Below are 27,585 nucleotides of genomic sequence, written 5' to 3'. Positions count from 1 at the left end.
CATAGGCTGAGAACACAACCCAGGTGGAAGAGTGTTTGCCTAGCATCTGAGAAGCCCTAAGTGGTGGCACAGGCCTGTAATCCCAGCACTTGGGAGATGGAGGCAGGAGAAGAAGAATTCAGTCATTCTTGGTTTATATGGAGAGCTTGAGTCCAAGGTGGGATATAAGAGACACTGTCTCCAACAAAAACAAAAATACATCTCTGGGGGGCTGGAGAGATGGCTCGGCAGTTAAGGACACTGACTGCTCTTCCAGAGGTTCTGAGTTCAATTCTCAGCAACCACATGGTGGCTCACAGCCATCTGTAATGGGATCCGATGTGTCTGAAGACAGCTACAGTGTACTCATATACATTAAATAAATAAATAAAATAATTAAAAAAACAAAACCAAACCCCACATCCTCTGTTCCCATCTTGTGTCTGCTTAGCTCTGTTCTCAGCTTACAAAGTGGAAGCTGGAAATGGGAGTCCAGCAAAGATTCTGGAAAAAGGGGTAAAAATTCACACTGCCTACCATGATATAGATTGACTGGGCTGGGGGGTCCCTTGGACAAGGATAGTCCATTAGGAAGTCAATCTGGACGATACAGAAGAAACAAAAGCTTGCATTTCGCCCAGCGCTGTATCCTACTGATGAGGCCAAAGAAACCATTAGCGGCTTCCCAGAGGCAGAAGCACCCTCTATCCTTCGGCTAAACTGTACTTGTGTTTATTCTGAGTGTGTGCATGGGTGTGTGGGCTGCATGGATAACTTGGCACAGGTGTGGAAGTTGAGGACAACATGCAGGAGCGCTTTCCTTCAACTAAGTGGGTCCCTGGGATTCAACTCAAAGTGTTCAGTGCAAAAGCACCTTTACCTGTTAAGCCATCTCACCCCAATGACACATTCTTTAGCATCCCCGTCCTCTCAGGAACCTGTAAGTATATTGATTTTGGAGGGTCGTGACAGCTTTTCTCCACCTTGTTCTCCTTTCTTTCTTCGAGGCCAGATCTCTTATGTAGCCTTGGGTGGTCTGGAACTCTAGACCAAGAAAGCTGGCTTACAACTAGGTAGAGTTCCACTTGCTTCTGCCTCCTGAGGGTCGGGAATACAAGCATAGGCAAGGAAGACCTCACTGCACACCCCCGGGATCTGGGGTGGGTGTCCTCCATTCCCGGCGGGAGGAGCTGGGTACAGATTGGAGGATGTTATTTTATTTAAGCCCTGGCAGGACCAGGAGAAACAGGTGGGTGGGTGGAGGATCTCTGGTTTTTTATTTATCTGGTCTGGAAGGTCCCTATAGACTCGTCAAGTCCCAGGCTTTGTTCTAGTTGGGTTAAGCCAATTTGCATTGGCTTATCCTCTAAACAGAGGAAAACTCCTCAGGGCTGACCCCAGGCTCGGTCAACAGGTTCAATTTACCTAAGCGAAAGTTCTCTCCCAGGTTAAAGGGATGCTCCTGACAGACTCTTGAGTTAGTGGTTGTAGGCAAGCGGATAGAGGCCTGCGCCTTTAAGGAGCCAGGGGGCAGAGGGGCGGGGCAGGAAGAGAAATCCTTGGAGACGCCACCACCATCCAGGTCTTTTTTTAGGGGGGAAATGGGGCGGGCCAAAGCCCTGTTTGGGTTCCGCCCCATCTTCTCCCGCCGGGTCCCCTGTTCCGCCCCAGGGGTAGGTGGATGGGAGGTCTTAGCTGCCTGGGTCTTAGGAGCTCCCTGCTCGCACCTGGCCCACGGAAGCGCAAGTTTGTTGATTTGGAGGGAGTAGCCGGAGCGGGGGCGGTGCTAATAATACCCGTTCAGTCCCCAGTCGCGCTTTACAGTTTACACAGCTGTCACCTTCGTTACTCCTTAATTAATAATAAAAATAGCCGCCGTCCCGGAGCGCACGCTGCATGCCAGGCCCTGAGCTTTACAGGCAGAGCCCCAATGAGCCCGCCCTCGTAACGTTACCCCAGTTATCGAAAGCGAGAAGCTCAGGCGCACAGAAGAGCCAAGACTGTCCCGAGGTCACTCTGCGGGCGTGCGGCGGAGACCCGGACGCGGGCGGACGAGGCGGGGCGCGGGGCAGCCCCGGCTCCAGGGGGCGGGACGCAGGCGGGGCGGAAGGCTCGGGGTGCGCGGTGGCGGCGGATGGCCATCTTAAGTGGCCGCGGGGAGTCCAGGGAGGCTTCCCCGGGCTAGGAGTCAACCCGAGTCGCCCCAGAGGTGGGGCCTGCGTTCGGTAGCTGAGGCGCTGAGACTTGAGGGAACTTTTTTTCTAGGTAGTCTAGGGGGTCCTCCTGGTCTGGGACTGCAAAACCTGGGCCTGCGGGTGTGGGGCGTGGTGCCAGGCAATTTGGCGGAGATGGGGGGGAGGGTTCTGCCAGGCTGGAGGGCCTGCGGGGACCGGTGCGTGAAAGGCTTGAAGATACTGGACCTCGTGCGCGCGTATGTGTGGGGTGGGGAATCGGATCTCTTTGGGATCTTGTGGGATGTGTCAGGGATCGTTTTGGGGGTTCAGGTCTGAAGGGGCTCTGATCTTACAAGAGTTGGGAGAACTTGTTCTCTTGGATGATGGGGGTAGTAGTTGTGGATGTCTATCCTGGAGCCTTGCTTTGCGAACCTCGATCCCGCAAGGCTGTGGGGGTGCGGAGTAGAAGATACATGTAGTAGAATCAGACTTGCATAGGGATTAGGGGTCATCTCATTGCGAATCGTTGGAAGGGTTGAATTCACCAGCGAGAATTTGGACTCATAAGTTGTCCGGGAGCGGGTACCGGGGTACTGGATCTTCTTGAGGTGGGTGGGGGGGGACAAGATAATTGTGGGACTTGGGAGGTGCGGGTCTTGCGGGTCCTGTAGGGCTGTCGGAGCATCGTCCTTGCCGAGAGGCTGGGGGCAGGGGCGGCCCGGGCTCTGGGCCGAGTGGAGGGGGAGGGGACCGGCTAGCTCCTAGCTCCGTTCCCGCCCCTCCCCCGCCGCCTCTGAACAAACTTTTCTTTCTCTTCAAGTTGAGGCCGGCGCTGCGGGCGGCGGCGGCTGCGCGGAGATCCAGGAGGTTGGCGCGGCCAAGCGTGGAGCCCAGATACTGGGTTCGCTCGGACTGGTGGATCCTAAGTCCCGGGACTCGGGCCCGGGCCCAGCCTCGACTTCAAGCTTCCCGGGGCGGATGGCGCGGAGCGGCAGGCATCGGCGGCGCTGAGCCCTGCGCGGGCCATGGCCTCAGTGTGTGGGGCACCGAGTCCCGGGGGCGCGCTAGGCAGCCCGGCTCCTGCTTGGTATCACCGTGACCTGAGCCGCGCTGCTGCGGAGGAGCTCCTGGCTCGGGCGGGCCGCGATGGCAGCTTCCTGGTGCGAGACAGCGAGAGCGTGGCGGGGGCCTTCGCACTCTGCGTCCTGTGAGTAGGGCGGGCACACGCTGAGTGTTCCTTGGTTGTGGTGGCAATCGTGGTAGTGGGGTGACTGTAGCTGTGGGGCTGCAGCCCTGTCTCCACCCCGAGTGGAGACCTTGACTTTATTGCTGGGTGGAGGAAGGATACAGGAGAGCACTTCCTGCTGTGTCTGGAGCACTTTCTGAGGCCCGAGGCCAGAGGCCAGAGGCCAGAGTTCTGAAGCCCAGGGTGGGTGTGATGGCAAGAAACGGTGGTAGACAGTGGTAGACCAGCTTAGATTCTCCCAGTGTCTCAGATGCACAGGGAAAGGATGCATGCTCCACATGAGTGCAGTTCATTTTAAAGCACTGGAGTAGGGGGCAGAGGGACCAGTGTTTGGCCGCCTGGGCAATACTGCAGCTATATATGATTGTAGGGTGGAGTTGAATAGTGTGTGTTGGAAGGAAGACTTGGGGGAGGCAACAGGGTGAAGCTGTGTGAGACAGAACCTTTCTTTCTTTCTTTCTTTCTTTCTTTCTTTCTTTCTTTCTAGATTTATTTTATGCACACTGTAGCTGTATGGATGGTTGTGGTTGTTGGAAATTGAATTTAGGACTTCTGCCCGCTCTGGTCAATTCTGCTCACTCAGGCCCAAAGATTTATTATAAATAAGTACACTGTAGCTGTCTTCAGGCACCAGAAGAGGGCATCAGATCTCATTATGGGTGTTTGTGAGCCACCATGTGGTTGCTAGGATTTGAACTCAGGACTTTTGGAAGAGCAGTCAGTGCTCTACCTGCTGAGCCATCTTGCCAGCCCTCAGAACCTTCATTTCATGAATCAATGAGTGAGCCTCTCTTGGCTTCTGGATTGAGCTTTGGTTATATGGATGAGTGCTGAGCCTAAAGCTAGACTTGGCAGTCTTCTGAGTGGGCCTGGTCCTGTGGCTGTCCCTGGCATCTGTGTGTGGTAATGTTTTGTGTGTGGTTTCTGTTTTGTAGTGTTCTTTCTGACCTCTACTCCCTGCCCCAGAGTTCCACACTGAGTGGTCCCTTTTGAGAAGCATCTGGGGCTTGTGTTTAGATTTAGTGAAAATACTCTTAAATGACCCATTTCCTGTTCCATCTTTCCCCTTCTTTTCTTCTGACATCTTTGGGAACACACTGGCCCAACCTATAGGGAAACATTTTAATGGGATAGGGCTGTGGGCATTTGGTGGAGAGGAGCCAAAGATATTGCTACATATTTGACGGTATCTAAGATGACAAAGGATTTGGGGGCTCTAAAGGCTAGTAGTAGTGTAGATAGTGAGACAGTTGGTCGAGACAGTTGACCTGCTGAGTGAGGGGTTCTGGGAACCTCAGCTTCTGCAACAAGTCGGAAACCCACCTAGTGTGGAGAGACTAAAGCCAGACATCTTATGTTCATAAAAATCCCAAGACTGCCTCCTAGCTACCTCTAAACAGATCCCTTAATTAGGGAGGGGACAGGGCAGGTGCTGGACCAGCTGTCTGAGTGGGAGGGGGACAGCTGAAGCCTTCTCTGGGTAAGGAACTATTGTCCCAGTGAAGAGAGATCCTGGTTCCATTGTCAGCAGGAGTGTGTGTGTGTGTGTGTGTGTGTGTGTGTGTGTGTGTGTGTGTGTGTTTATAGGGAGGCAGATTTCAGCTCTCAGGAGCCTGGCAGAAAGGATCAGAGGTGGATGGTTTCTTAGGTTTCCCAAACACATGCTTACCTATATACACATCACAGTTACACAAAGAACATTCAAGACACACCCCTACCCTGACAGACAAACTAGCTTCTGCTCTCGTACTAGATACCAGCCAGCCCTACCTTTTGTTTGTTCTGTGTCCTTGGGCAAATCATTTTTTTCCTTCCCGAGCCCTAGTTTTCTCATCTGGAGAATGGAAATATTAATGTATCTGCTATACACTGTGAATATAAAACGAGCTGTGTGGACTGCATAACACAGTCAGGGTTTGGTTACTGAGATGTTCTTGTTGTCTGTCATAAATACAGATCCAGATACCACAAAGTAATGTACCCTGAGTGAAATAGGGCTAGCTTTAGGGAGAAAATGACCTTGTGGTGTTTGGTCCTCTCTGGAGCCAACACCCACTTCTGCCCAGCATAGACAGAGACCACAATGCCTATTTGAGGTGTGGAGGCCAAGGGAGCCTTCCATCCCCCACTTAGTATGTGTCTGGCTCAGCTGTTACCTGCTCAGCTGCTGCTGCCATCTGTCAGCACCCCTCTTGGCTTGGGGTTCCTAGAGGCTGAGTCTCCCATAGGGATCCCCTTTGGGTCATTCCAGTTTCCTGATGCTTGAAGAGAGAAAGCATAGCCGCCCCCCCCCCCAATCCTCTGTAAAAACCCCTGATGCACCCAACTCCAGTGGAGTGAGACACCAACATAAACAGAGACGGAGTCTCGGGCGTGTGTTAGCACATTGCCCATGCATGCAAATAGGAGCTAACCAGTCTTCTGAGGGCTTTTACTCTGGCGGGGGGCCCAGACTGGTACCACAGCCCAGAGGGGCTGTTTAGACAGCTGTAGAGGCCACAAAAGAGCTGCCTGTTGCATCCGAGGCCCTGTGGTGGCTGTAGAGTCTCTGTAGGTCTGGGACTGGGGAGGAGGGCCTGGTTATTTCTGTTCTTGTTGGCAGTACTAAGGGTGGAAGTTGACTGGCCCCCATCATTAACCCTTTGCAGCCTGGACAAGTGGTTTTAGAAATTCCAAGATGAGGGTCTGTTGGCCGAGCCTGGTAGCAGGAATAAGTAGGAAGAAGACTGCAGCCTAGGGGTGACAGGCTCTGGTCTCTTCTCTGCCACTAGGTATCAAAAGCACGTGCACACATACCGCATTCTGCCAGATGGAGAGGATTTCCTGGCTGTGCAGGTAGGAGCTCAGACCTGTGACCTCTAATTTTGGTTTAGCCTCAGGCTTGGTGACCTGCTGGCTGACTCTCCCATCCTTGTTGGCTCAGACCTCACAGGGTGTTCCTGTGCGCCGCTTCCAGACCCTGGGTGAGCTTATAGGCCTGTATGCCCAGCCCAACCAGGGTCTCGTTTGTGCTCTGCTGCTGCCTGTAGAGGGAGAGAGAGAGCCAGACCCACCAGATGACCGAGATGCCTCAGGTATTGCTCATCTTACAGCATGAAAAAAAATCCCTTCCTTGGGCTGGGACGATGGTTCAGTGGGTAGAGCACCTGCTTGCATTAAATGCCAGGAGCAGAGTGGGGTCCAGGTCTTCACTCAGAACCCGCCTAAAAGCTGGGCAGGTGTGGTGGCCTCAAGCGGGGAATCCCTAATATATAAATCAGGAAAAGGCAGAGGCAAGTGGATTTCTGAGTTCAAGGCCAGCCTGGTCTACAGAGTGAGTTCCAGGACAACCAGGGCTACACAGAGAAACCCTGTCTTGAAAAAACCAAAAAAAAAAAAAAAAAAATCAGGAAAAGTGTGATGGAGGAAGCGAATTATCAGTCTCAAGCCTAGGCATGCACGCACGCATGCACATGTATTCACACGTGCATGACACATATACATATGTGCATGCATAGTATATGCATATGCAAAGAGGAAAAGAAAATCCCTTCCTTGCCAGTTCCTTGACTCCTTGTTTCTTCACATCCCCTCTTCCCAGGCCCACCTGCCCTGAAGTTCCATTTTCTCATAGCCATGATGCCCACTCTATGCCCTCTTTGCTGGGAAGTCTCTGATGGCCATGGCGTATCCCTGTCCCATGACAGTGAGTTCACACTGCCGTCCCACTGTTCCCTATCCACAGATGTGGAGGACGAGAAGCCCCCACTACCCCCGCGCTCTGGCTCCACCAGCATTTCTGCCCCTGTGGGGCCCAGCAGCCCCCTGCCGACCCCGGAGACTCCCACAACGCCAGCAGCTGAGAGGTGAGACCCTCCCAGCCTCCTCTACTGAGCAGAAAGTTCCTTCTCTGAGACTTGTTTCCCCAGCTGACTGATCATCTAAGCCCCCCTCCTAGGGACCCCATCCCAAATCTGCCCCAGGGAGAGATTCTCTGGCGTGTTCTGCTCTGCTTGCCTCCAGTACTTGATGTACTGGGTAGAATAGGGTGCTGATGTGCTGGGTAGAATAGGGTGCTTTGACAGGCAGCAGGACCTCCCCTGATTCTTCATCTCTCCTGGAAGCACCCCTAATGGACTCAGCACTGTGTCACATGAGTATCTGAAGGGCAGTTACGGGCTGGACCTGGAGGCTGTACGAGGCGGAGCCAGCAACTTGCCCCATCTCACCAGAACCCTCGTCACCTCGTGCCGAAGGCTACACAGGTACTAGGGATGGCTGAGCTTGTGGGCCACATTCAGGTATCAGACCTTGAATAGGAAGCCATCCGCTGTGTCCTGACTTCCTCCACTGTACCCTGTTCCTATGCTAAAGGCCACAGAGAGTGTCATGCTCTGTGCCATCTGAACCCACTGTCTTCCCCTAGTGAGGTGGACAAGGTCCTGTCAGGCCTGGAGATCCTGTCGAAGGTGTTTGACCAGCAGAGTTCACCCATGGTGACCCGCCTTTTGCAGCAGCAGGTGGGACTGTAGGGAGGCCTCCAGGAGGTGGGACATACCTTGGAGCTGTGTGTGGGGTTTCTGCTTCGGAACCTTGTGAACCACCCTTATTTCTCGCCAGCAGAGCTTACCACAGACTGGAGAGCAGGAGCTGGAGAGCCTTGTGCTGAAGCTATCTGTGCTAAAGGACTTCCTGTCAGGCATTCAGAAGAAGGTGGATGGACCTGCCCTTACATGCCCCGCAGGGACTTATCCCAGCAGCTGAGGTGCCCCTCCCTGTCACATCCCTCCGCAGGTCCCTTTACCTCACCTTTTCCCCACTCTCTCTAGGCCCTAAAGGCACTGCAGGACATGAGCTCCACAGCACCTCCGGCTCCATTGCAGCCCTCCACACGCAAGGCCAAGACCATCCCTGTGCAGGCCTTTGAGGTGGGGCCTCAGGGGGCAAAAGGTAGCTGGAGGCAAAGAGGGCTCCACCTGTCTAGGGTCTTGTCAGCAGCCTTTCCACTCCTGGTTTACAGGTGAAGTTGGATGTGACACTGGGTGACCTGACCAAGATTGGGAAGTCCCAGAAGTTCACACTGAGCGTGGATGTCGAGGGTGGGAGGCTGGTTCTGCTGAGGAGACAGCGTGACTCCCAGGAGGACTGGACAACCTTCACACATGACCGGAGTGAGCTAGGGCCAGCGTTGGGAGAAGTGGGCAGGGCAAGGCCCTGAGTCTGACAGTACAGGTTTGGGTGATTCCTCTTTCTTTCCCCTAGTCCGGCAACTCATTAAATCCCAGCGTGTGCAGAACAAGCTGGGCGTTGTGTTTGAAAAGGAGAAAGATCGGACCCAGCGCAAGGACTTCATCTTTGTCAGTGCCCGGGTGAGTTGCTGCCTGTACCAGGGTGTTAGGGGCTATTGGAGTCTCCTTAGGACACCTCCTACTGGAATAGGAGGTGCAGCCTGTTGTTCCTGGCAGGGAGTGTGTTGAGGGTAGATAGCTCTTGTTAGTGCTTTCATAGTGTGTGTGCAGTGGGGAACCTCAGGGAAGATCTGACCCTTCTTTCATGATGCCTGCCACAAAGCAGGGTATCCCTCTGGAAGGGTGGCATTGCTGGGTACCTACTGTCCCTGACTGGCTACTGTGTACCCTGTTCTCCCCCGACCTCCACTAGAAGCGAGAAGCCTTCTGCCAGCTCCTGCAGCTCATGAAGAACAGGCACTCCAAGCAGGACGAGCCCGACATGATCTCTATCTTCATAGGCACCTGGAACATGGGTCAGGCCCAGGCTGGAGTTATGGTGGGAGAGGAGGCTAGCCCTGGGACAGGGGCATGACCCACACCTCTGATTCCTGCTGCCTCCCCTCCACCTTCAGGAAGTGTACCGCCACCCAAAAATGTGACATCTTGGTTCACATCAAAGGGACTGGGGAAAGCTCTGGATGAGGTCACAGTGACTATACCCCACGATATCTATGTCTTTGGGACTCAGGAGAACTCAGTGGGTGACAGAGAGTGGCTGGATTTGCTGCGTGGGGGCCTCAAGGAGCTTACAGATCTGGATTATCGTACGGTGAGGGGGTTATCTTATCTGGTTCCCCCCCCCCCTTTTTTTTTTTTTTTTGGTTTTTCGAGACAGGGGTTCTCTGTGTAGCCTTGGCCGTCCTGGAACTCACTCTGTAGACCAGGCTGGCCTCGAACTCAAAATCTGCCTGCCTCTGCCTCCCCCTTTTTTTTTTTTAATTTTAAGACTTATTATTTATTATGTATACAGGGTTCTGCCTGCATGTATGCCTGAAGGCCAGAAGAGGGCACCAGTTCTCATTACAGATGGTTGTGAGCCACCATATGGTTGCTGGGAACTAAACTCAGGACCTCTGGAAGAGCAGCCATCTTTCCAGCCTGCCTGGTCCCTTATCTTCACAAACCTTGTATTTTCTACTTGCCTTCATGACTAATCCTAGAATGTATTGCTCTCATGGCTTTTCCTCTAAGCCCTGATGTTTCCTTTGGGAGACTGAACTTGAATTTCAGGAGTTATTCATGTCACAGGAGAGGATGTTCTTGTTTACACTAGAAAGGGAGAGCAAGCCTTCCTAGTCAATGACTGACAAGACAGTGTAGTTGATAGGCATAGGGAATATAGGCAGGGACCTTGGCCTGGGGCAAGGGTGACCCCACACTCTCTCCATAGATTGCTATGCAGTCACTGTGGAACATCAAGGTGGCTGTGTTGGTCAAGCCAGAACATGAGAATCGCATCAGCCATGTCAGTACGTCCAGTGTGAAGACTGGTATCGCCAACACCCTGGGTGAGCAGGGCATGTGGGCCCCTGCGGGTGAAAGGTGCTTCTGCTCATGTCCCTGCCTCCTCTCCAGGGTCCTCCACTTTTTTTTTTTAACATTTTTTAAAGATTTATTTATATGTAAGTACACTGTAGCTGTCTTCAGACACTCCAGAAGAGGGAGTCAGATCTTGTTAAGGATGGTTGTGAGCTACCATGTGGTTGCTGGGATTTGAACTCCACACCTTTGGAAGAACAGTCGGGTGCTCTTACCCGCTGCGCCATCTCACCAGCCCGGTCCTCCACTTTTAAGTGGTTCAGTTTTCTCATAAACAGGGTACTTAGAACTTTATATGTTCTCGTTCTGAATCTCGTCCAGCCCCAAGAAAGATCACTAGGGGAGAGGTCTGTGTATGCATGTGCATATGAGTGTGTGAACGTGTTTGTGTGTGTGTGTCTGTGTGTATAATGCTCTGTGTGTGTGTGTGTTCTCTGTGTGTATAGTATTCTGTGTGTGTGTGTGTTCTCTGTGTGTATAGTATTCTGTGTGTGTGTATGTGTGTGTTCTCTGTGTGTAGTGTTCTCTGTGTGTGTATGTGTGTGTGTTCTCTGTATAGTGTTCTGTGTGTGTATGTCTGTGTATGTCTGTGTGTGTGTGTGTTCTCTGTGTGTATAGTGTTCTGTGTGTGTGTGTATGTGTGTGTTCTCTGTGTGTATAGTGTTCTGTGTGTGTGTATGTGTGTGTTCTTTGTGTGTATAGTGTTCTGTGTGTGTGTTATGTATGTGTGTTCTCTGTGTGTATAGTGTTTTGTGTGTGTGTATGTGTGTGTCTGTGTGTGTGTTCTCTGTGTGTATAGTGTTCTGTGTGTGTGTATGTGTGTGTGTGTGTGTTCTGGAGGAAGGAATATGCTGACTGTTGCTTGCAGGGATAGAGGACAGCTGGATTCCTTCTTTAGGTGACCCCTCTTCGGCCATCCTCTCTTTTGCCCTGACAGGGAACAAGGGAGCCGTGGGTGTCTCCTTCATGTTCAATGGCACCTCGTTTGGCTTCGTGAATTGCCATCTCACCTCAGGGAATGAGAAGACTACTCGGTGAGAGACACCATTTTTGTGTCTCCTTGTTTACCTCTCTTTTCCTGAGACCCGTTCCTTTCCCCGTAGCCCAGGGCCTGACTTCCTCTATTCCTATCCCCAGAGAGCCCCATTGTCTCAGGACTCCTCTTGCCTAAGCTTGACCATGGCCTTGTCCCTGCCTGCTTCCTCTGTTTCTAGGGACCCTCATCCCTGCCCCATCCTTGACCCCAAAGCCTTGCTACCTTTATGTTGTCCCTCCTTCCTGACCTTAGAGATCTGCCCTGGCTCCTCCATTGTAGGCGGAACCAGAATTATCTGGACATTCTGCGTCTCCTCTCGTTGGGTGACCGGCAGCTCAGTGCCTTTGACATCTCTCTGCGGTTCACTCATCTCTTCTGGTTTGGGGACCTTAACTACCGCTTAGACATGGATATCCAGGTGCCAGCAGGGCCTGGTGGGTGGCTATAAAGGAAGGCATTGAGAGGGAGGTTTGTACTGCCCTTCTCGAGAGGCAAGCCTCTGGTGTTTGTATCTTGTACCCCAGGAGATCCTGAACTACATTAGTAGGAGAGAGTTTGAGCCCCTGCTCAGGGTGGACCAGCTCAACCTGGAGCGGGAGAAGCATAAGGTCTTCCTTCGATTTAGTGAGTGAGGGCCTGGCTGTGTTCCCGGGTGGTCCTGAGGTGTGGAGGATGCCTGGGTCTTTGGAGCTATGGACTTCACATGCCTTCTGCTCTCTTTAGGTGAGGAGGAGATTTCTTTCCCACCCACCTACCGCTACGAGCGGGGTTCCCGGGACACATACGCTTGGCACAAGCAGAAGCCAACTGGGGTGAGTGAAAAACATGAACTGGGGGGAACCTCCCTCAGGTTTCAGGAAGTTAGCAGTGGGCACCAAGGAGCTCGTTTCTGCATTTACTACTCAAGCTTCTCTGGCTTCCCTGAAGCCTTGAAAGGTGATGTTGGATATTTTGGGAATCCAAGGAAGAGGCAGGCGCTGGGTCCAGGAACAGAGGAAGAGTAGGATTTTGTCAGTTCTGTGTGGGACCCATGTCACGATCCCCAACTGACAGGGCTGACCACATTGCTATTCCTGCCACAGGTCCGGACCAATGTGCCTTCGTGGTGTGACCGGATTCTATGGAAATCCTATCCTGAAACCCACATCATCTGTAATTCGTATGGTCAGCGCCTTATGACAGGCTTTAGGAGACACTTGGGTGGTTACTGTTCTGCCTCAGGAAGTAGGGGCAGAGAGCAGAGACATTTCTTTTCTTGTTTCTGTCCCCTAAATAGGTTGCACTGATGACATTGTCACTAGTGACCATTCTCCTGTGTTTGGGACGTTTGAGGTCGGAGTCACGTCCCAGTTCATCTCCAAGAAAGGTACCTGATGTGATAAAAGTGTGTGGGAGGGCATAGGCTGGGGCCCAGTGAAGTGAAGGGTTTGACCGACCACACCTAAGTGTATGTGTGTGTTCTTATGAACACAGGAGTGGTTCTGAACCTATTGATATGGCTGTTTGTGCCTCTGTCATCATTGGAAGAATGGCAAACTGTGTTTGTATCTGTCACACATGTGCCTTGAGTATGCCCACAGATGTGGCATGGTGTTGACAGATAAGCCTAGAGACACTCTGCTCCTCACATCCATGTCTTCTGACATGAACCTTTCAGCTTGGCATGTCTTGTTTTAAAGATTTATTTGATTTATCTGAGTACACTGCAGCTGTCTTCAGACACACCAGAAGAGGGCATCGGATCCCATTACAGATGGTTGTGAACCACCATGTGGTTGCTAGGAATTGAATTCAGGACCTCTGGAAGAGCAGTCAGTGCTCTTAACTGCTGAGCCATCTCTCCAGCCCTTAGCAAGTCTTTCTGTATGGATCTGTAGGTCTTGCTATTAGTTTAGGATTGGGAGGTTCCTCTTTGCCTTATCTTTGGGTCGGCTATGACCCTCATCTTTCTGTCTTAAGTGTCAGCATCCTGACTTTTGCCCTCCATCCTTAGGTCTCTCTAAGACCTCGGACCAGGCCTACATTGAGTTTGAGAGCATCGAAGCCATTGTGAAGACAGCCAGCCGCACCAAGTTCTTCATTGAGTTCTATTCTACCTGCTTGGAAGGTCAGAGGGGGCCGTTGCTGACTGTGGGGCACACAAGAGTGGGATGCCAAAGATTGCCAAGAGTGGTCAGCCCTAGTCATGTCTTCTTGTACCCCAGAGTACAAGAAGAGCTTCGAGAATGATGCTCAGAGCAGTGACAACATCAATTTCCTCAAGGTGCAGTGGTCCTCCCGCCAGCTACCCACGGTGAGGCTGTAGCCTGGGCCCACACTTGTAGATGAAGGGATTACAAAGAACAAGAGATGGAGCACACCGAGGGGCTCCTTGGGAGGAGGGTGAGGCTGGAGGCGATGCCAGTGTGTGGTTTTGCACACAAGGATAAGGAAAGTTGTATCTTTGGGAGCTGTGGAGCTAAGTTTTAGTTAGCTTATTCATTTGTTTAATAAAGGCTTCCAGAACCTTTGGTAAATGTCTAGTATTGTCCACTGAGGGCACAGAAAATTAATTGTAATGATGTGAAATGCTTTGAAAGGCCACACAGTGCTATGTCTTTAATAAGAGTGGACATGGACAAGCCTTAGGGCAAGGAGTGAGTGAGGCAGGGATTGCTATGGGAAGGGTGAGATGGGGCATCTAGGGGATTGTTCCTCACTGGGCCTCTCTGTTCCTCAGCTCAAGCCAATTCTGGCTGACATCGAGTACCTGCAGGATCAGCATCTCCTGCTCACAGTCAAGTCCATGGATGGCTACGAATCATATGGTGAGGGACAAGAAGTATCCGGGGGTAAGAAACCAGGTAGCTCCCTAGAAAGGTCTGACAGCTTGCTGGTCTGTTGCATCTCCTTAGGGGAGTGTGTGGTTGCACTCAAGTCCATGATTGGCAGCACGGCCCAGCAGTTCCTGACCTTCCTGTCCCACCGTGGAGAGGAGACAGGCAACATCCGTGGCTCCATGAAGGTGCGGGTGCCCACAGAGCGCCTGGGCACCCGTGAGCGGCTCTATGGTGGGGGTTCCATTGGGCAGGGTGTGGGTGGTGCATGCAATGTGGTGGTGTGGGGCAGGTGTAGGAGGAGCAGACCCAGGGTGGCAGCCTGTTGGAATCCTGTGGTACTGGAAAGTTTTGCAGCCTTGACTTGAGTTGGGTCTACCCTGAGGAATAGCTAGGAAGGGACTAGGTATTTCCAGTATCCATTAAGATTCCTGGGATTCCTGCCGGGCGTGGTGGCGCACGTAATCCCAGCACTCGGGAGGCAGAGGCAGGCGGATTTCTGAGTTTGAGGCCAGCCTGGTCTACAAAGTGAGTTCCAGGACAGCCAGGGCTATACAGAGAAACCCTGACTCAAAAAAACAAAAAGATTCCTGGGATTCACAACCCCAAGTCCTCTCTGTTTCCCTTCTCTGTGTTTCCCCAGAATGGATTAGCATTGATAAGGATGACACAGGAGCCAAAAGCAAGGTTCCTTCAGTGTCAAGAGGGAGCCAGGAGCACAGGTGAGCTGGGTTTATGTTTTCCCAGGAGGGGACATTTGGGAGGCCCTGATCAGCCCCACATCTTTTCTCTGTTCTGACCTCCTTGCAGATCTGGGAGCCGCAAGCCAGCTTCTACAGAGGCCTCCTGTCCACTGTCTAAGTTATTTGAAGAGCCTGAAAAGCCACCACCGACTGGCAGGCCCCCGGCCCCACCTCGGGCAGTTCCTAGGGAGGAGCCCTTGAACCCAAGGTGAAAGAAGAAACCTGCTATCCCCTGAGTTTGCGTGACTATGCCTGGCTGTCGGGGCTGAGTGCTCTGGCCTCAGAGTTAAAGGGAACCCAATGAGTCTTTTCTCTCAGCTCTGCCTTGGATGTAGATACTGATCCTGGAGCTGGGCAAGGCGCCAAGCCCTGTAAATCCCAGTATTTGGGAGATGGGGCAGGAGGAAGAGATGTTCGCAGTCACTTAGCTACAACTGAACCCAACAAACAAAACAAATGAACAAATACAAACAGAAATGGACATAGCTTGAGGTTATTTGAAGGTTCACCCTGAGACTTCTTAAGGTCCATCTTATGAGGCTATGCCTAACAAAGGGCCCTGATGTTAAATGGGCTCATGGCCCAACAATTGAGAAATGCTTCTTGCTAGATCATTTATTTATTTATTTATTTATGGATTTTCGAAACATTGTTTCTCTGTGTAGCCCTGGTTGTCCTGGAACTCACTCTATAGACCAGGCTGGCCTCGAACTCAGAAATCTGCTTGCCTCTGCCTCCCAAGTGCTGGGATTAAAGGAATGTACCACCACTGCCCAGCTGCTAGATTCTTCTTTTTCTTTCCAAGACAGGGTTTCTCGGTGTAATACCCCTGGCTGTTCTGAACTTGCTCTGTAGATTGTTCTTTTTAGATGTCCATTTGCAAAGGTTCTAAGAGTGTGGGCAAGAAAGAAATTGCCAAGTTTGTTTCATAAGTTTCCTAAATCAAATGGGCCAGGAAACTTACGCCCACATAGCAATGTCCTAGGCCTGGACATCCTGAAGAACACTACTTTCCCAACACTCTGGAAGATTAAGGCAAGAGGATTAAGAGTTTGAGGTTAGCCTGTGCTAAATCGTGAGGGCCTGAGGTTAGCCTGGGCTAAATCGTGATGGCCTGAGTAGGGCTTTGCAGAGGGTTCTCTCCTGGAGGCTTTTCTGATCTCTAGTCACCCTTCTCAGGCTGCTATCACCGCATCACCCGTTTGAGGTCACATTTCCATTATAAGGTTTCCGTTACAAAATCACTAAAGAACAGAGGACGGAGGACGTGAGTAAGTGGGGAAGAGAGTTAGTTTTTACCTTTACCACTTTGCCTCAAGGGCTTGGAGAGAGCAGGTGACTTACTCAAGGTCAAGAGCAAGTCTGTCACTTCTCCCCAGCTCCCTCCCCTGCACCTTACCTTGGGTCCTTTACCTTGGTTTTCCTGTTCCCCATCCAGGCTGAAGTCAGAGGGGACACCTGAGCAGGAAGGAGTAGCAGCCCCCCCACCCAAGAACAGTTTCAATAACCCTGCCTACTACGTCCTCGAAGGGGTCCCACATCAGCTGCTGCCCCTGGAGCCACCCTCACTTGCCAGGGCCCCTCTCCCACCTGCCACCAAGAACAAAGTGGCCATCACAGTGCCTGCTCCTCAACTTGGGCGCCACCGGACCCCCCGTGTGGGAGAGGGAAGCTCATCGGATGAGGACTCTGGGGGCACGCTGCCTCCTCCAGATTTCCCACCTCCACCTCTGCCAGACTCGGCCATCTTCCTGCCCCCTAACCTGGATCCTTTGTCAATGCCAGTAGTCAGGGGCAGAAGTGGGGGTGAGACCCGTGGCCCACCACCTCCCAAGGCCCATCCAAGACCACCACTACCACCAGGCACCTCACCTGCCAGTACTTTTTTGGGAGAGGTCGCAAGTGGGGATGACCGGTCTTGCTCGGTACTGCAGATGGCCAAAACACTCAGTGAGGTAGCTTATGCTCCAGGGCCTGGACGCTCAGCACTCCTCCCCAACCCCTTGGAATTGCAGCCTTCCAGAGGGCCCTCGGACTACGGCCGGCCCCTCAGCTTCCCTCCGCCCCGCATCCGGGAGAGCATCCAAGAAGACTTGGCAGAGGAGGTGTGTTAGACCGGAGCTAGCTGGTTATGTGTACCTGATAGGTGTTCCTTTATTCTTCCACTCAGAACTCACTGGTGTCTACAACCCCCTTTGCTTGTAGCTGGATAATGGGCCTTTTGGGGACACATGAATCATTCCCCCTCATTCCCTTTCAGAGCATGGGTAGAATGTGGCCGTTTGCATGTGTTTCTGTGAGGAGTCCTTAGTTCTCCCCCCTAACATGACCTATTCCTTTAGGCTCCGTGCCCGCAGGGCGGGCGGGCCAGCGGGCTGGGAGAGGCGGGCATGGGTGCCTGGTTGCGGGCCATCGGCTTGGAGCGATATGAGGAGGGCCTGGTGCACAATGGCTGGGACGACCTGGAGTTTCTCAGGTGGGGGCGGGGCTGGAGGTGGATAGGGCGGGGTGTGTGGCCGCAAGGGTGGGGTTTCGGGCCCTTTAGGACCCCCTAGCCCATTCTCAGCCTCTCTTACTCCTGCAGTGACATCACTGAGGAAGACCTAGAGGAAGCTGGGGTGCAGGATCCTGCTCACAAGCGCCTTCTTCTGGACACCCTGCAGCTCAGCAAGTGATAGCAGAGATGCTGCCCAGCTGCAAAAGCGGAGCTGGACGGGCTCGTGCAACCAGGGGTAGAAAGTTGGGAGCGGTGTGGCCGTGCATCTCTATTTATTGGGGATCAGAGTTCCCTACTGCCCAATTGTTTGGGACGTTCTAGTTAGAACATCGTGCTCCCCACCTAGCTTTTAGGCCCAGGGTCGGGGGGGTATAGTAGCCTGTGGTAATTGTGAAACTCGGTGGTTACGCTGCTGCAGACACCTTGCCTCGGTTGTGCGTGAGGTATGGTTGGGCACACCCGGGTCCTCACTTCCACTGATGTTTCCACCTCCCTCCCTCGGGCCTGAACCACAGGGGAAGAGTTCCTTGCAACTCCTACTCTGGGGACAGCCTTCCGTCCGGAAATGAAGGAAGAGCCCAGGACCGGGCTGGATTTATTTAAGTTTTTCTGTGTGGGTTTTGGGAAGGGAGGGCACATTAATTTTATTGGGGTGGGGCAGGACCTCGGCCATAAAATGCCAAATTGCCTAATTCTGGCTGTTCTCTGGTTCGAAGAAGCGCCCTTGCCCAGGGAATGTGTGGCAGCCTGTGGATAGAGGGAGGGAGGACATCAGAGGACAATGCTGCAGTTTATCCCACCTTGGGTACTCAGAAAGGTTGTCGGTTTGTTGTCTTCAATAAATTAAGTTTTATTTGGAGTGAGCAAAATCACCTTAATAAATTACACGTTTTTCAAAGAAAAAAATAAAGGAAAAGGAAAACCATTTTGTTCCGTTCCCCGATGGCTCTTCCCCTCTAGTGTCTAACCTCTGCGCCATACTGGCTAGGGATGGGAGGTAACTCGTTAGGGTGGGATTGGCGGTGGGACTCTTGAGGTTGCTTGAGTGGCCCAGCTAGCTGAAAAGTCGTAGGAGCTATTGGCTCGGCTTCTTAGGACCCTTTATGATTGGGCACTGAGTGAGGGACAGGTGTAATTTGATCCCCGTTCCTAAGAAAGCCTAGCAAGAAAGGGCTTCCGGCCGCCCTGGAGGGGCATTCTGGTGATTAGTTCTCCAGACCAGAGTGGCCCTGGCTTGTTTTACAACGAAGGGGGGGCCAGGTCTAGGGATCAGACACTGGGTAGTGGGGACGAAGGGGAGTTTCCAGGCAGGCTGCCGGGATAGGGTGGGATAATGCCAGGTCCAGAAGGGGAGGGGTGTCTCTCTCGGGGCAGGCTGGTTGCCTACAGACGCCCGCGGCTAGAAGAGGTTTGACTTCAGGGCCGGGCCGGGCTTCCGGTGAAAGGAGGACAGAACTCCAGAGAAGGGACCTGGCCCGGGCTCCGCCGGCTGCCAGGCCTTAAGCAGCTCCGCTGCGCCCGTGCCGGGACCGCCACCTCCACCTCCCGCCACCCCTGCCCACAACGCGCCCTTGAGTGGCTGGGGCCCGGGCCCGGAGCCCAGAGCGGCGGGCAAAGGGCTGGGGCTCAGGCGGGGGCTGGCCAGGCTGGGTGCAGGCGGCGGCGGCAGCGACGCGGTGCTGTCGGGCGTGGGGCTGCACGTGGACTCCTTGGAGTCGTCGTCCTCCGACGAGCAACGCGCCTCGCCCTTTTTGGCGCCCGTCGCTCCCGCCGCGCCTTTGGCGCTGGCCGCGCGCTCCTGTTTGCGGAACTTGGCCCGGCGGTTCTGGAACCAGACCTGTGGGCACAGGGGCCAGTTAGCCCAGAGGACGGTCACATAGGACACTTCAATCCCAGGCCGCTAGGCGCGTGTAAGACCTCCGACCAGATCTACAGACCTCTACCACTCCACTTGGCGCCACGTCCATTCTTCCCGTCTTTGGTGCCCCATCCAACAGGCCCTTGGGTTTTTGACCTTAGGATCCGCTTAACCGTAGACCCCGTGGCTTCCCTGTATTTTGGTCTCTTGGAAACGGCTCTAGTCAATCTTATCACCCTAGCCCTACTATTTAGGAAGCTGGGGCATCCCACTTGGGGCATCCTAGGACCCTTAAGAATGGGTTGGGCGCTAGGGGGACCATTTGTACAGGGTCCCCCTGTCAAAACGGGCCAGCCGGATTTGTATACCCAGGTTTCTCTCGTCCGACCTGCAGCCGTCCCAGACTTAAACTTTCCTAAATCAGGAGTCAGTCGTCTGACTCAGGTACATCATCTAGAAATACTGATTGGTCTGGTCAACCCAGCCGCCTTGCTTCCTAGCTTCAGGGTAAAAATCCATAAACCTCCGACTTAGCGAGGGGAAATGTAGGAATACGGAGTCGGAGGCAAATTGAAGCGACCCTGCTCCGGTCTTCTAAGGGCCTACGTCCCAGCCCCGCTGCCTCCCTTGGCTGCTCAGACACACCCGGACTGTCTTGGCTTGCAGGCTCCAGCACCCTCCTCTAGCAAGCGCGTGCACAGCACGTGTATCCACGCACCTGCACGCGAGCCTCAGTGAGGTCGATCTTGAGCGCCAGTTCCTCGCGAGTGTAAATGTCGGGGTAGTGGGTCTCGGCGAAGACGCGCTCCAACTCCTTGAGCTGAGCACTCGTGAACGTTGTGCGGATGCGCCGCTGCTTGCGCTTCTCATGCAGGCCGGACGGCTCCGGGAAGAACTTGTAGGGAACTGCGAGTGCGTGCGCGAGGGCAGGGGCAATGAAAGTGGAGGGCGTGAGAAGCTGATCTCAGTCCCTACACCCCTGTGTCCCGCCCTAGAGGAAATCTCATATAGCCCCTCCCTCCCTCCCCTCGATTTGGTCCTCAATAGCTTCCTGTCAAGTGTCCCCAAGGCTGAATCATCAAGGGGCTTAAGAGTTCCCAGAAACAAATCAGAAGCTCCAACTAAGGGTTCGTCTACATTTTCCCCACCTTCTTTCAACCCCTACCACTCCATTGGCCTCTCCTGGTCTCCTACCCTCACGGTGGCGTTTCTCCTTAGGCACTCTTCCTGGGGAACTCTAGGTCCTGTTCTCTGACCACATCAGCACCAGAGTCTCCTCCCCACTAACCAGTCTCGGGCCTTGACTCTGCCATTGAGATTCTCCGGGCAGGTCTACTTTAGACTCTATGTACTGATGGGGTTTCCTTTCTCCTCAGCCCATCTCTCTCCTTCCCAAGCTTTTTCCCCTCAGTCCTGCCTCTCCTCCCTGGTCTGAATTCTTCTCCAGGTATTCCCACTTCCCTTCCTCCATCTGAATCTCTCTTCAACCTTCCCCTTCTGGATCCACTGTTCTTTGTGCCCGCGAAGACCACGTCTTATTCCTTCTTACTCAAGTTTTTCTGTTTTCTTTGTCCCCTTTCTCCCACTCAGTCACCTCTGTCCCACTTCCTCTAACTCCTATCCCAGCCCCTCCCTCACCACCTTCCTATACCCGACGCAGACACCATCTCTGAATCCTTGTATCTTGTCTGGTTTAAATCTCCATGTTTTTCATTGGGTCCCATCTTCCCAAATTCTTCTCTTCAGCACTCCATCTTTCTTTTCTTTTATTTGTTTTCAGGCTTGTTTGGTCATCTTCCATAATGTGTGTTCCCACCATCTAGTTCTTATCTCTGTTTTCCAACACTGCGTACCCATTTCTCTCAGGGTCTCCATTTGTGCTTCCATCTCTCTGAACTTTATCCCATTCATAGTCTCACAGACCCTTTTCTCAAGGGTCTGTCTCCCTATTTCCTGTTCCCATTTATGGTATTCCCCGTCCTGGCCTGGCCCAGCACCACCAGTATTCCCAACCCCATTTTGGTCTACAGCCGCCTCTTAATGGTCATTATTTCTCTAAATTAAGGTATTTATCTCCCCACCAAACCCCAGACCCCCTTTCTGGTTCTAGTGATCTTGCGGGGGGGGGGGTGAAGAAAGGAGGAAGCCGGGTGGGGCATGCTGGGACTCGAACAGAAGGCATAGGAATACCTAAAAGGCTGAGGGTTTGGATTGGGACTTGCTTGGATCAAAGGGTGGAGGATCTGCTCCTGGGATTTCCAGGGCTGTAGTCCGGGATTGGGGGAATGTGGAAATGAAAGTGGTCCAAATGATAGAGGCTCCTTTTCTGTGGCTATGGGAACGTTTTTTGTTTTTTTGTTTTTTGGGTTTTTTTGGTGGTGCAGTAAGGTTTGGGCCCAGGCAGGACAGGTCTAACATAGGGCAAGGTGAGGCTAGAAAGAAGGAATCAAGGCTGTGGAAAGGATGCCATCTGGGAGGCTCAGCGGCATCAGGGATCTTTGTTGAGGGTGGCATCACCCAGGACACAGGTGGTAAGAATGAGAGTTGGCTGAACTGAGCTGGAAGCCAATTCTGAGGATTCAGGGAATCGGAGAGATTTGGTGGTCACCTTTGTAGGTGGGGAGGGGAAGGCCTAGTGAGAGGCCCAAGACTGGACCTGTTTCTTTGACACGAAGGGCACAGGGTAGGGGGTTGGCATTGAGAAAGAGGGACCAGAGGAACAAGAGGGTGCGGCCATCCCTGCCAAGAAGAAACTCCTATTACCGGGGGTCTCAAAGTACACTGGAGGAGTCTAGCCAGCAGCATGGGTAGGGGTGGCTTGTGGGTTCAGCCACAATTACTTGCAGAGTAGGAAAGGTAGTTGGGGTTTCATGGGGTTTTGAGGTGGGATTTGGAGGTAGGGTTGGGACGGGACTGCGCTCACCTGCCGAGTAGGGTGCGGGCTGGTGGTCGCGTAGGGCGCCAAGCGCACAGTTGGAGGAGCCGAGCGCAGGGCAAGGTGGCCCCGCAGCGGGGAAGGCAGGCCGCAGGGGACTGTATTGGAAGCCTCCAGGCTGGCTGCAGGCGCCGAAGTCACCGTAGGCGGACGCCTCCATGGCCGCCACGCACGAATCGTACGAATTGAGGTAGGAGTAGTCCATCGGCCCGAAGGGGCGGGGGCGGGGGCCAGGCCGGGCCGGGTCTGGTCCGGGTCGGGGTCCCGGGCTGGGTGGAGTTCGGGATGGAGATTCGAGCTCCAGGCGCAGAGGACCTGAGACCCGCTCTGAGCGCCCGAGAGTCCGCCCGCCCCGTCGCGGCCCGCACTCTGCCCCGGTACAACGCAAGTGCAGTGCAGCCAGCCCGCGCGCCTTTTAACGCGCAGGACCCCGCGGAGGGGGCGAGGCGGGGCGAGCTCCGCGGGGCGGGGCCTGAGCTGCCCAGACTCCGCCCCTAGCCACCTCGGGCCCCCCACCCCAAAGGGCCTCCCTCTTAGGGCTCCCGAGGTGCAGGCGGGGCATCGTGGGACCCCATCCCGAGAGTCCCTTATCCTGTCCCAATCCGACCTAGACCTTCGATCTCTGCAGAACATGCCCAGCAGGAGGGTCCCGACCTCGTTCCTGGGCCTCCCACCTGCGGCCCCGTGGAAGCTAGGGAGGCAGGCCCCGCGGTGCTGGTGTGAAGAAGTTAATTCAATTCTCCCAGATAACCGAATTATTCCGATCTGGCCCTTCAGCCCCGCCTCCAGCTAGGTCCTATCCCTGCGAGGACAGCGGAGTCTGCCCTGGAGTGAGGGGGATGGAGGCAAGGATGCGAAAGAGACAGGAGCCTGGGACAAGGACAGGCAGGGAGGGGACGTGGGTATGGAGAGACTAGAGAAAAGGGGTCAGACCTCGAAATAGAAGTAAGGGAAGAGGGATATACAGATGAAGACAAGGATGAAGCGGTAGAAGAGAAAGGCAGGGGTGGAGATGGAGATTGGCAGAGAGAGGAGCCAGCAGGATGGAGAAAGACAGGCATGGAGACAGGGGGACACGGATGAACATGGACATGGACTGCAACCAGGGCTGTGATGGAGCTGCGGAGAAGGCTGAAACAAAACAGAGACAATCATAGTGAAGCCACACACAGGATGGTCTTAGGCTAACAAGGCCAGAAACAGACCAGCGGAACAGAGGCCGATGAGTGGAGAGAAAGGACATCCCGAGAGAGCTGGGATTTGTTACCAGAGCACAGAAGGAGGCCAAGACGTGGTGGAGAGGCTGGGGGTGGGAGGGGTTGGCAAGGCATAAGAGGAGGAGGCTGCAGGGTCGAAGTGTCTCTCTGAGAAGTCTCTTGTCTTGAGGGCCACAGGAGCCTGCACCTGCTGGGTCCAGGCCACTCCCTCCCATTTCGGTTTCTCAGCTCTGTTGTCCTCTCCAATAGCTTGTGACCTCTGGACCCGTGTGTGTGTGTGTGTGTGTGTGTGTGTGTGTGTACACGCGCGCGCGTGTGTATGTTTGTGTGTTTAGGACTATGGTAATGACTCCCTCTCTCTCCTTCAGCGCCTTTCTTTTTCCCTTTTGAGTTCCTGCCTTCTTCTGAAAAAGCCAGGTCATTGACCCTCCATGGATTTTCACCAGCTCTCCAGGCTGTGTGGTGAATGGAACACATTTAGCATCTTTATCTGGAGGATGAGTAGAAACCCCCTTCTGCCTCTTTGGCTCTCCTGAAGGATGAATTGAACCTCTCCTCATTAGTCCCCGGCCCCAAGTCCCCAGGTTTCTACACTAAGTCCTGCTGATGGGAAGTCTGAGATCCAAGAAGAAGCCAAAAGAAATCCTCTAGGATTAAGAGAAACTCTCCTGGAATTCCTCTTTCCTCACGCTTGCCAGCACAGTGGGAACCACAATCCTCGGGTTGTCCCTTTCCCAGGCAAATTATTCTTTGCTTGACACATGCCTCGGTTTCTGTAAGTATTCTATGTCAGGAGTTTTGGAGGTGTGGGTGTGTGTGTGTGTGTGTGTGCCCATGTGTGCGTACATGTGTGTTTCTAAGCCATTTTCCCTTGCTTTGGGTATGTTGTGTTAAAATATGCATAAACACAAATTTTACCACCATAACTATTTTAATTGTATATTTCAGTGTTGCTAGTTCATTCATCATGTTGGACAATACAGTATCACTGTCTTATTTATATTTACTACCGTAATGCTCCATCTTGTATAACCCAAACTCCATACATGAAGAAATAACTCTTTAACCATCTCCCCTACCTTCTGGTAGATACCCTTCTGATATCTATCTATCTATCTATCTATCTATCTATCTATCTATCTATCTATCTATCTATCTACCTATGTAATTTTTTGAGATAGGGTCTCATGTACCCCAGGTGGCCTTGACGCCCTGTGTAGCTAAGAGTGACCTTGAGGACCTGATTCTGCTGACCCTTGCTCTATACCAGGTGTATGCCCTAACACACAGTGTTATGAGAGGTTCTAGGATCTAATCCAGGACTTTATGTACACTAGACGAGCACTTTATCACTGAGCTAAGCGCCCAGCATCATCTCTGTAATTTTGAATACTCTATATATCTTATAAAAATGGAACCATACATTATTTACCTTATTGTGACTGGCTTATTTCATTGATCATAATGTTCTCAAGCTTGTCTATGTGTGGCATATGTGAGAATTTGTTTCCTTTAAGGCTGACTAGTATTCTATTGTATGTAATATCCTCTTTTTTTTTTTTCATTTCTATGTATCCATTCATGGATACATAGATTCATGTTTTAGGTGCAGTGAATAACAATGATGTGAATGTGGGCATACAGATGTGTGCCTTTATTGAAGGAAAAAAGACATATTCACTTGATTTTATGTGTGTTTTGCCTGTGTGTGTTTATGTGTATTGCAGTTGTGCCCAGTGCCTATGGAGAACAGAAAAGGACATTAGATTTGTTGGAACTGGAATTGGTTTGAATTACCCCGTGGGTGCTGGGAATAGAACTCAGGTTCTCGGCAAGAACAAGATATTCTCTTAACCATCAAGCCTTCAGATCACATTTTTTTCCCATTTTTTTGAGATTTTTTTTCCATTTATTTAAATCAGAGTCTAACTGTGTTGTGCAGTGTTGGCTGATCTTGAACTCAGGCTGCCTGCTTCTGCTTGCCAAGTGCTAGAACTAGAGGTTCTGCTTTCTGTTTATTTTATTTTATTTAAATATTATTTTTATGTGTCTGTGTGAGTTTATGTGCATTTCATACATGTCTGTGTGGGAATGTGCATTCGTGAGTACAGAAGAGGGCACTGGATTCTTCTATGATGGAGTTTCAGGTTGTGAGCTACCAGATGTTTGTGCTGGAAACAGGTTCTCTACAAGAGTAATCTGCACTCTTTAGCACCAAGTATTCTCTCTTATCTCTGTTTTCCTGTCTTTGAAATGGTGGGCTACTAGATCCAGGCTTGCCTGGAATTCACAGCAATCCTCCTGTCTCAGCCTATGTGCTGGGATTACAGCTGTGAGCCCCCTTGCCCAGCTGCGTTGTGGTATACACTCCGAAGTAGGATGCGCTTGGTATTACATTTCCACCTGGTAACTTCACAGGGTTTTAACTTAAATTTCTTTTCTTTTCTTTTTTTCTGAAACAAGGTTTCACTGTGTAGCCCTGACTGCCCTGGAACTCGCTCTGTAGACCAGGCTGGCCTTGAAGTCACAGAGATCTGCTGCCTCTGCTCCTGAGTGCTAGGATTAAAACATGTATTGCTTGGCCCTGCTTTACTTAAATTCCTCCCCCCGCCCTTTTTTTTGGGGGGTGGTGGTTTTCGAGACAGGGTTTCTCTGTATAGCCTTGGCAATCCTGGAACTCACTTTGTAGACCAGGCTGGCCTTGAACTCAGAAATCTGCCTGCCTCTGCCTCCCAAGTGCTAGGATTAAAGGCGTGTGCCACCATGCCGGGCTTTTACTTAAATTTTTTAAAAAAGATTTACTTATTTTATGTATATGAATACACCATTGCTCTCTTCAGACACACCAGAAGAGGGCATCGGATCCCATTCCAGATGGTTGTGAGCCACCATGTGGTTGCTGGAAATTGAACTCAGGACCTCTGGAAAAGCAGTCGGTGCTCTTAACTGCTGAGCCATCTCTCCAGTCCCATTTTTAGAGGTTTTTTTTTTTTGTTTGTGTATGTATGTATGTATGTATGTATGTATGTATGTATGTATGTATGTATGTATAAGTATTTTTCCTGAATGTTTGTGCAATATGTATATGGTTGGTGCCCTTGGAGACCAGAAGAGGGCATCAGTTCCCCTAGAACTAGAGTTACAGATGATTGTTAGCTACCATGTGGGTCTGGGAACCAAACTGGATCTTTTGCAAGAGCAATAGTGCCCAGAAGCACTGAGCCCTCTCTGCCGCCCCTGTAGTGTCTCCACTTTTTTTCTTTTTTCTTTTTTTTTTTTAGAGACAGGGTTTCTCTGTATAGCCCTGGCTGTCCTGGAACCCACCTTGTAGACCAGGCTAGCCTCAAACTCAGGAATCCGCCTGCTTCTGCCTCCCGAGTGCTGGGATTAAAGGCATGCGCCACCACATCCGGCGTGTCTCCACTTTTTAAGGAACTGCTGTGCCGTTTACATCCAAACCAATAGCTCCGGAGGGCTCCAGTTTCTTCCATCTTCACAAACACTTGTTTTCTCTATTTCTCCTTACTTTTTAGATTGTAAGGATTGAGACTTGACAGGTTGACTGCTTCAACAAGTTTTCCTCTCACTTGGACAAATATTCATACCTGAAGGGCTCAAGGTGTTACAGTGGGACAGAATGAATGCTCTTTTAGGTCCTTTCATGGCTTTCCACGATCAAACTCAAGTACTCACTCCGGCCCATAACGTCCTGGGTACCAGTGGTCCAGCACACATCCTATTATCTTGTTTTTCTTCATAGCTTCATACACACAGGAATCTTTTTGTTCAGAGATCTTATTCCTGGATGAAAAGTTCACCCCCAAATCCCATGCTTGCTCCAATAACCAGACCTCATTTATCCATTGGTTCTTGCTGGCTTGCAAGTCATACCCATACTTGATGTTCCTATGTGAAGTTGTGTGTCTCTGCTGCGTCCTATACTACCTCTCTTTTGATTGCTCAGCTCACCTTATTAAAATGTTTACAGTAGAGTTTGAGGTTTTAGTGCTGAAAGGAGTCCTCTTGTTTGCCATGGCCTCTAGCTTCATCTATTTAGGGACGCATGAGACTTGTCCTTGTCTACAGGGAAGGAGTCCTCACTGGAGAAGCCTACTCCAGAATCTGAAGAGGCACCATGTTTCCTTCTATGCCCTCCGTTCTCCAGATACAGGAATATGCCTTCTTTTCTTTTCTTTTCTTTTCTTTTCTTTTCTTTTCTTTTCTTTTCTTTTCTTTTCTTTTCTTCTCTTCTCTTCTCTTCTCTTCTCTTCTCTT

At 52.0% G+C, this 27,585-nt stretch overlaps 2 protein-coding genes across 4 annotated transcripts; one reads left to right on the top strand and one right to left on the bottom strand.

Moving 5' to 3' along the window:
• The first annotated feature begins 1,967 nt into the window (after positions 1 to 1,967).
• On the top strand, positions 1,968 to 18,197 carry Inppl1 (inositol polyphosphate phosphatase like 1). 3 transcript variants are annotated; one of them, XM_029538060.1, is made up of 29 exons: positions 1,968 to 1,989; positions 2,974 to 3,360; positions 6,171 to 6,234; positions 6,323 to 6,473; positions 7,124 to 7,244; positions 7,503 to 7,643; positions 7,805 to 7,898; positions 7,999 to 8,091; positions 8,208 to 8,306; positions 8,399 to 8,549; positions 8,641 to 8,747; positions 9,040 to 9,142; positions 9,242 to 9,438; positions 10,060 to 10,177; positions 11,146 to 11,242; positions 11,524 to 11,662; positions 11,769 to 11,868; positions 11,968 to 12,056; positions 12,327 to 12,408; positions 12,521 to 12,610; positions 13,238 to 13,351; positions 13,449 to 13,537; positions 13,964 to 14,051; positions 14,139 to 14,294; positions 14,704 to 14,782; positions 14,871 to 15,011; positions 16,242 to 16,908; positions 17,146 to 17,279; positions 17,388 to 18,197. In XM_029538060.1, the coding sequence occupies exons 2-29, from the start codon at positions 3,179 to 3,181 to the stop codon at positions 17,476 to 17,478; spliced, it is 3,777 nt and encodes a 1,258-aa protein (XP_029393920.1). In that variant the 5' UTR covers positions 1,968 to 1,989; positions 2,974 to 3,178; the 3' UTR covers positions 17,479 to 18,197. The 3 variants fall into 3 exon arrangements, with proteins under 3 accessions (XP_029393920.1, XP_029393922.1, XP_029393917.1); XM_029538062.1 differs by lacking the exon at positions 1,968 to 1,989 and adding an exon at positions 2,092 to 2,244 and having other exon boundaries at positions 8,002 to 8,091; XM_029538057.1 differs by lacking the exon at positions 1,968 to 1,989 and adding an exon at positions 2,092 to 2,244.
• Phox2a (paired like homeobox 2A) lies at positions 18,130 to 22,477 on the bottom strand. The gene is made up of 3 exons (XM_021211581.1): positions 22,082 to 22,477; positions 19,877 to 20,064; positions 18,130 to 19,137 (listed from the first exon to the last, which is right to left on the bottom strand). The coding sequence occupies exons 1-3, from the start codon at positions 22,296 to 22,298 to the stop codon at positions 18,700 to 18,702; spliced, it is 843 nt and encodes a 280-aa protein (XP_021067240.1). The 5' UTR covers positions 22,299 to 22,477; the 3' UTR covers positions 18,130 to 18,699.
• Positions 22,478 to 27,585: the final 5,108 nt, after the last annotated feature.

The sequence above is a fragment of the Mus pahari genome, chromosome 1 (genome assembly GCF_900095145.1).
Source record: "Mus pahari chromosome 1, PAHARI_EIJ_v1.1, whole genome shotgun sequence".
NCBI classification, from domain to species: Eukaryota; Metazoa; Chordata; class Mammalia; order Rodentia; family Muridae; genus Mus; species Mus pahari.
The sequence above is the reverse complement of the archived record's forward strand: the minus strand, read 5'-3'. Positions and strand labels throughout refer to the sequence as shown.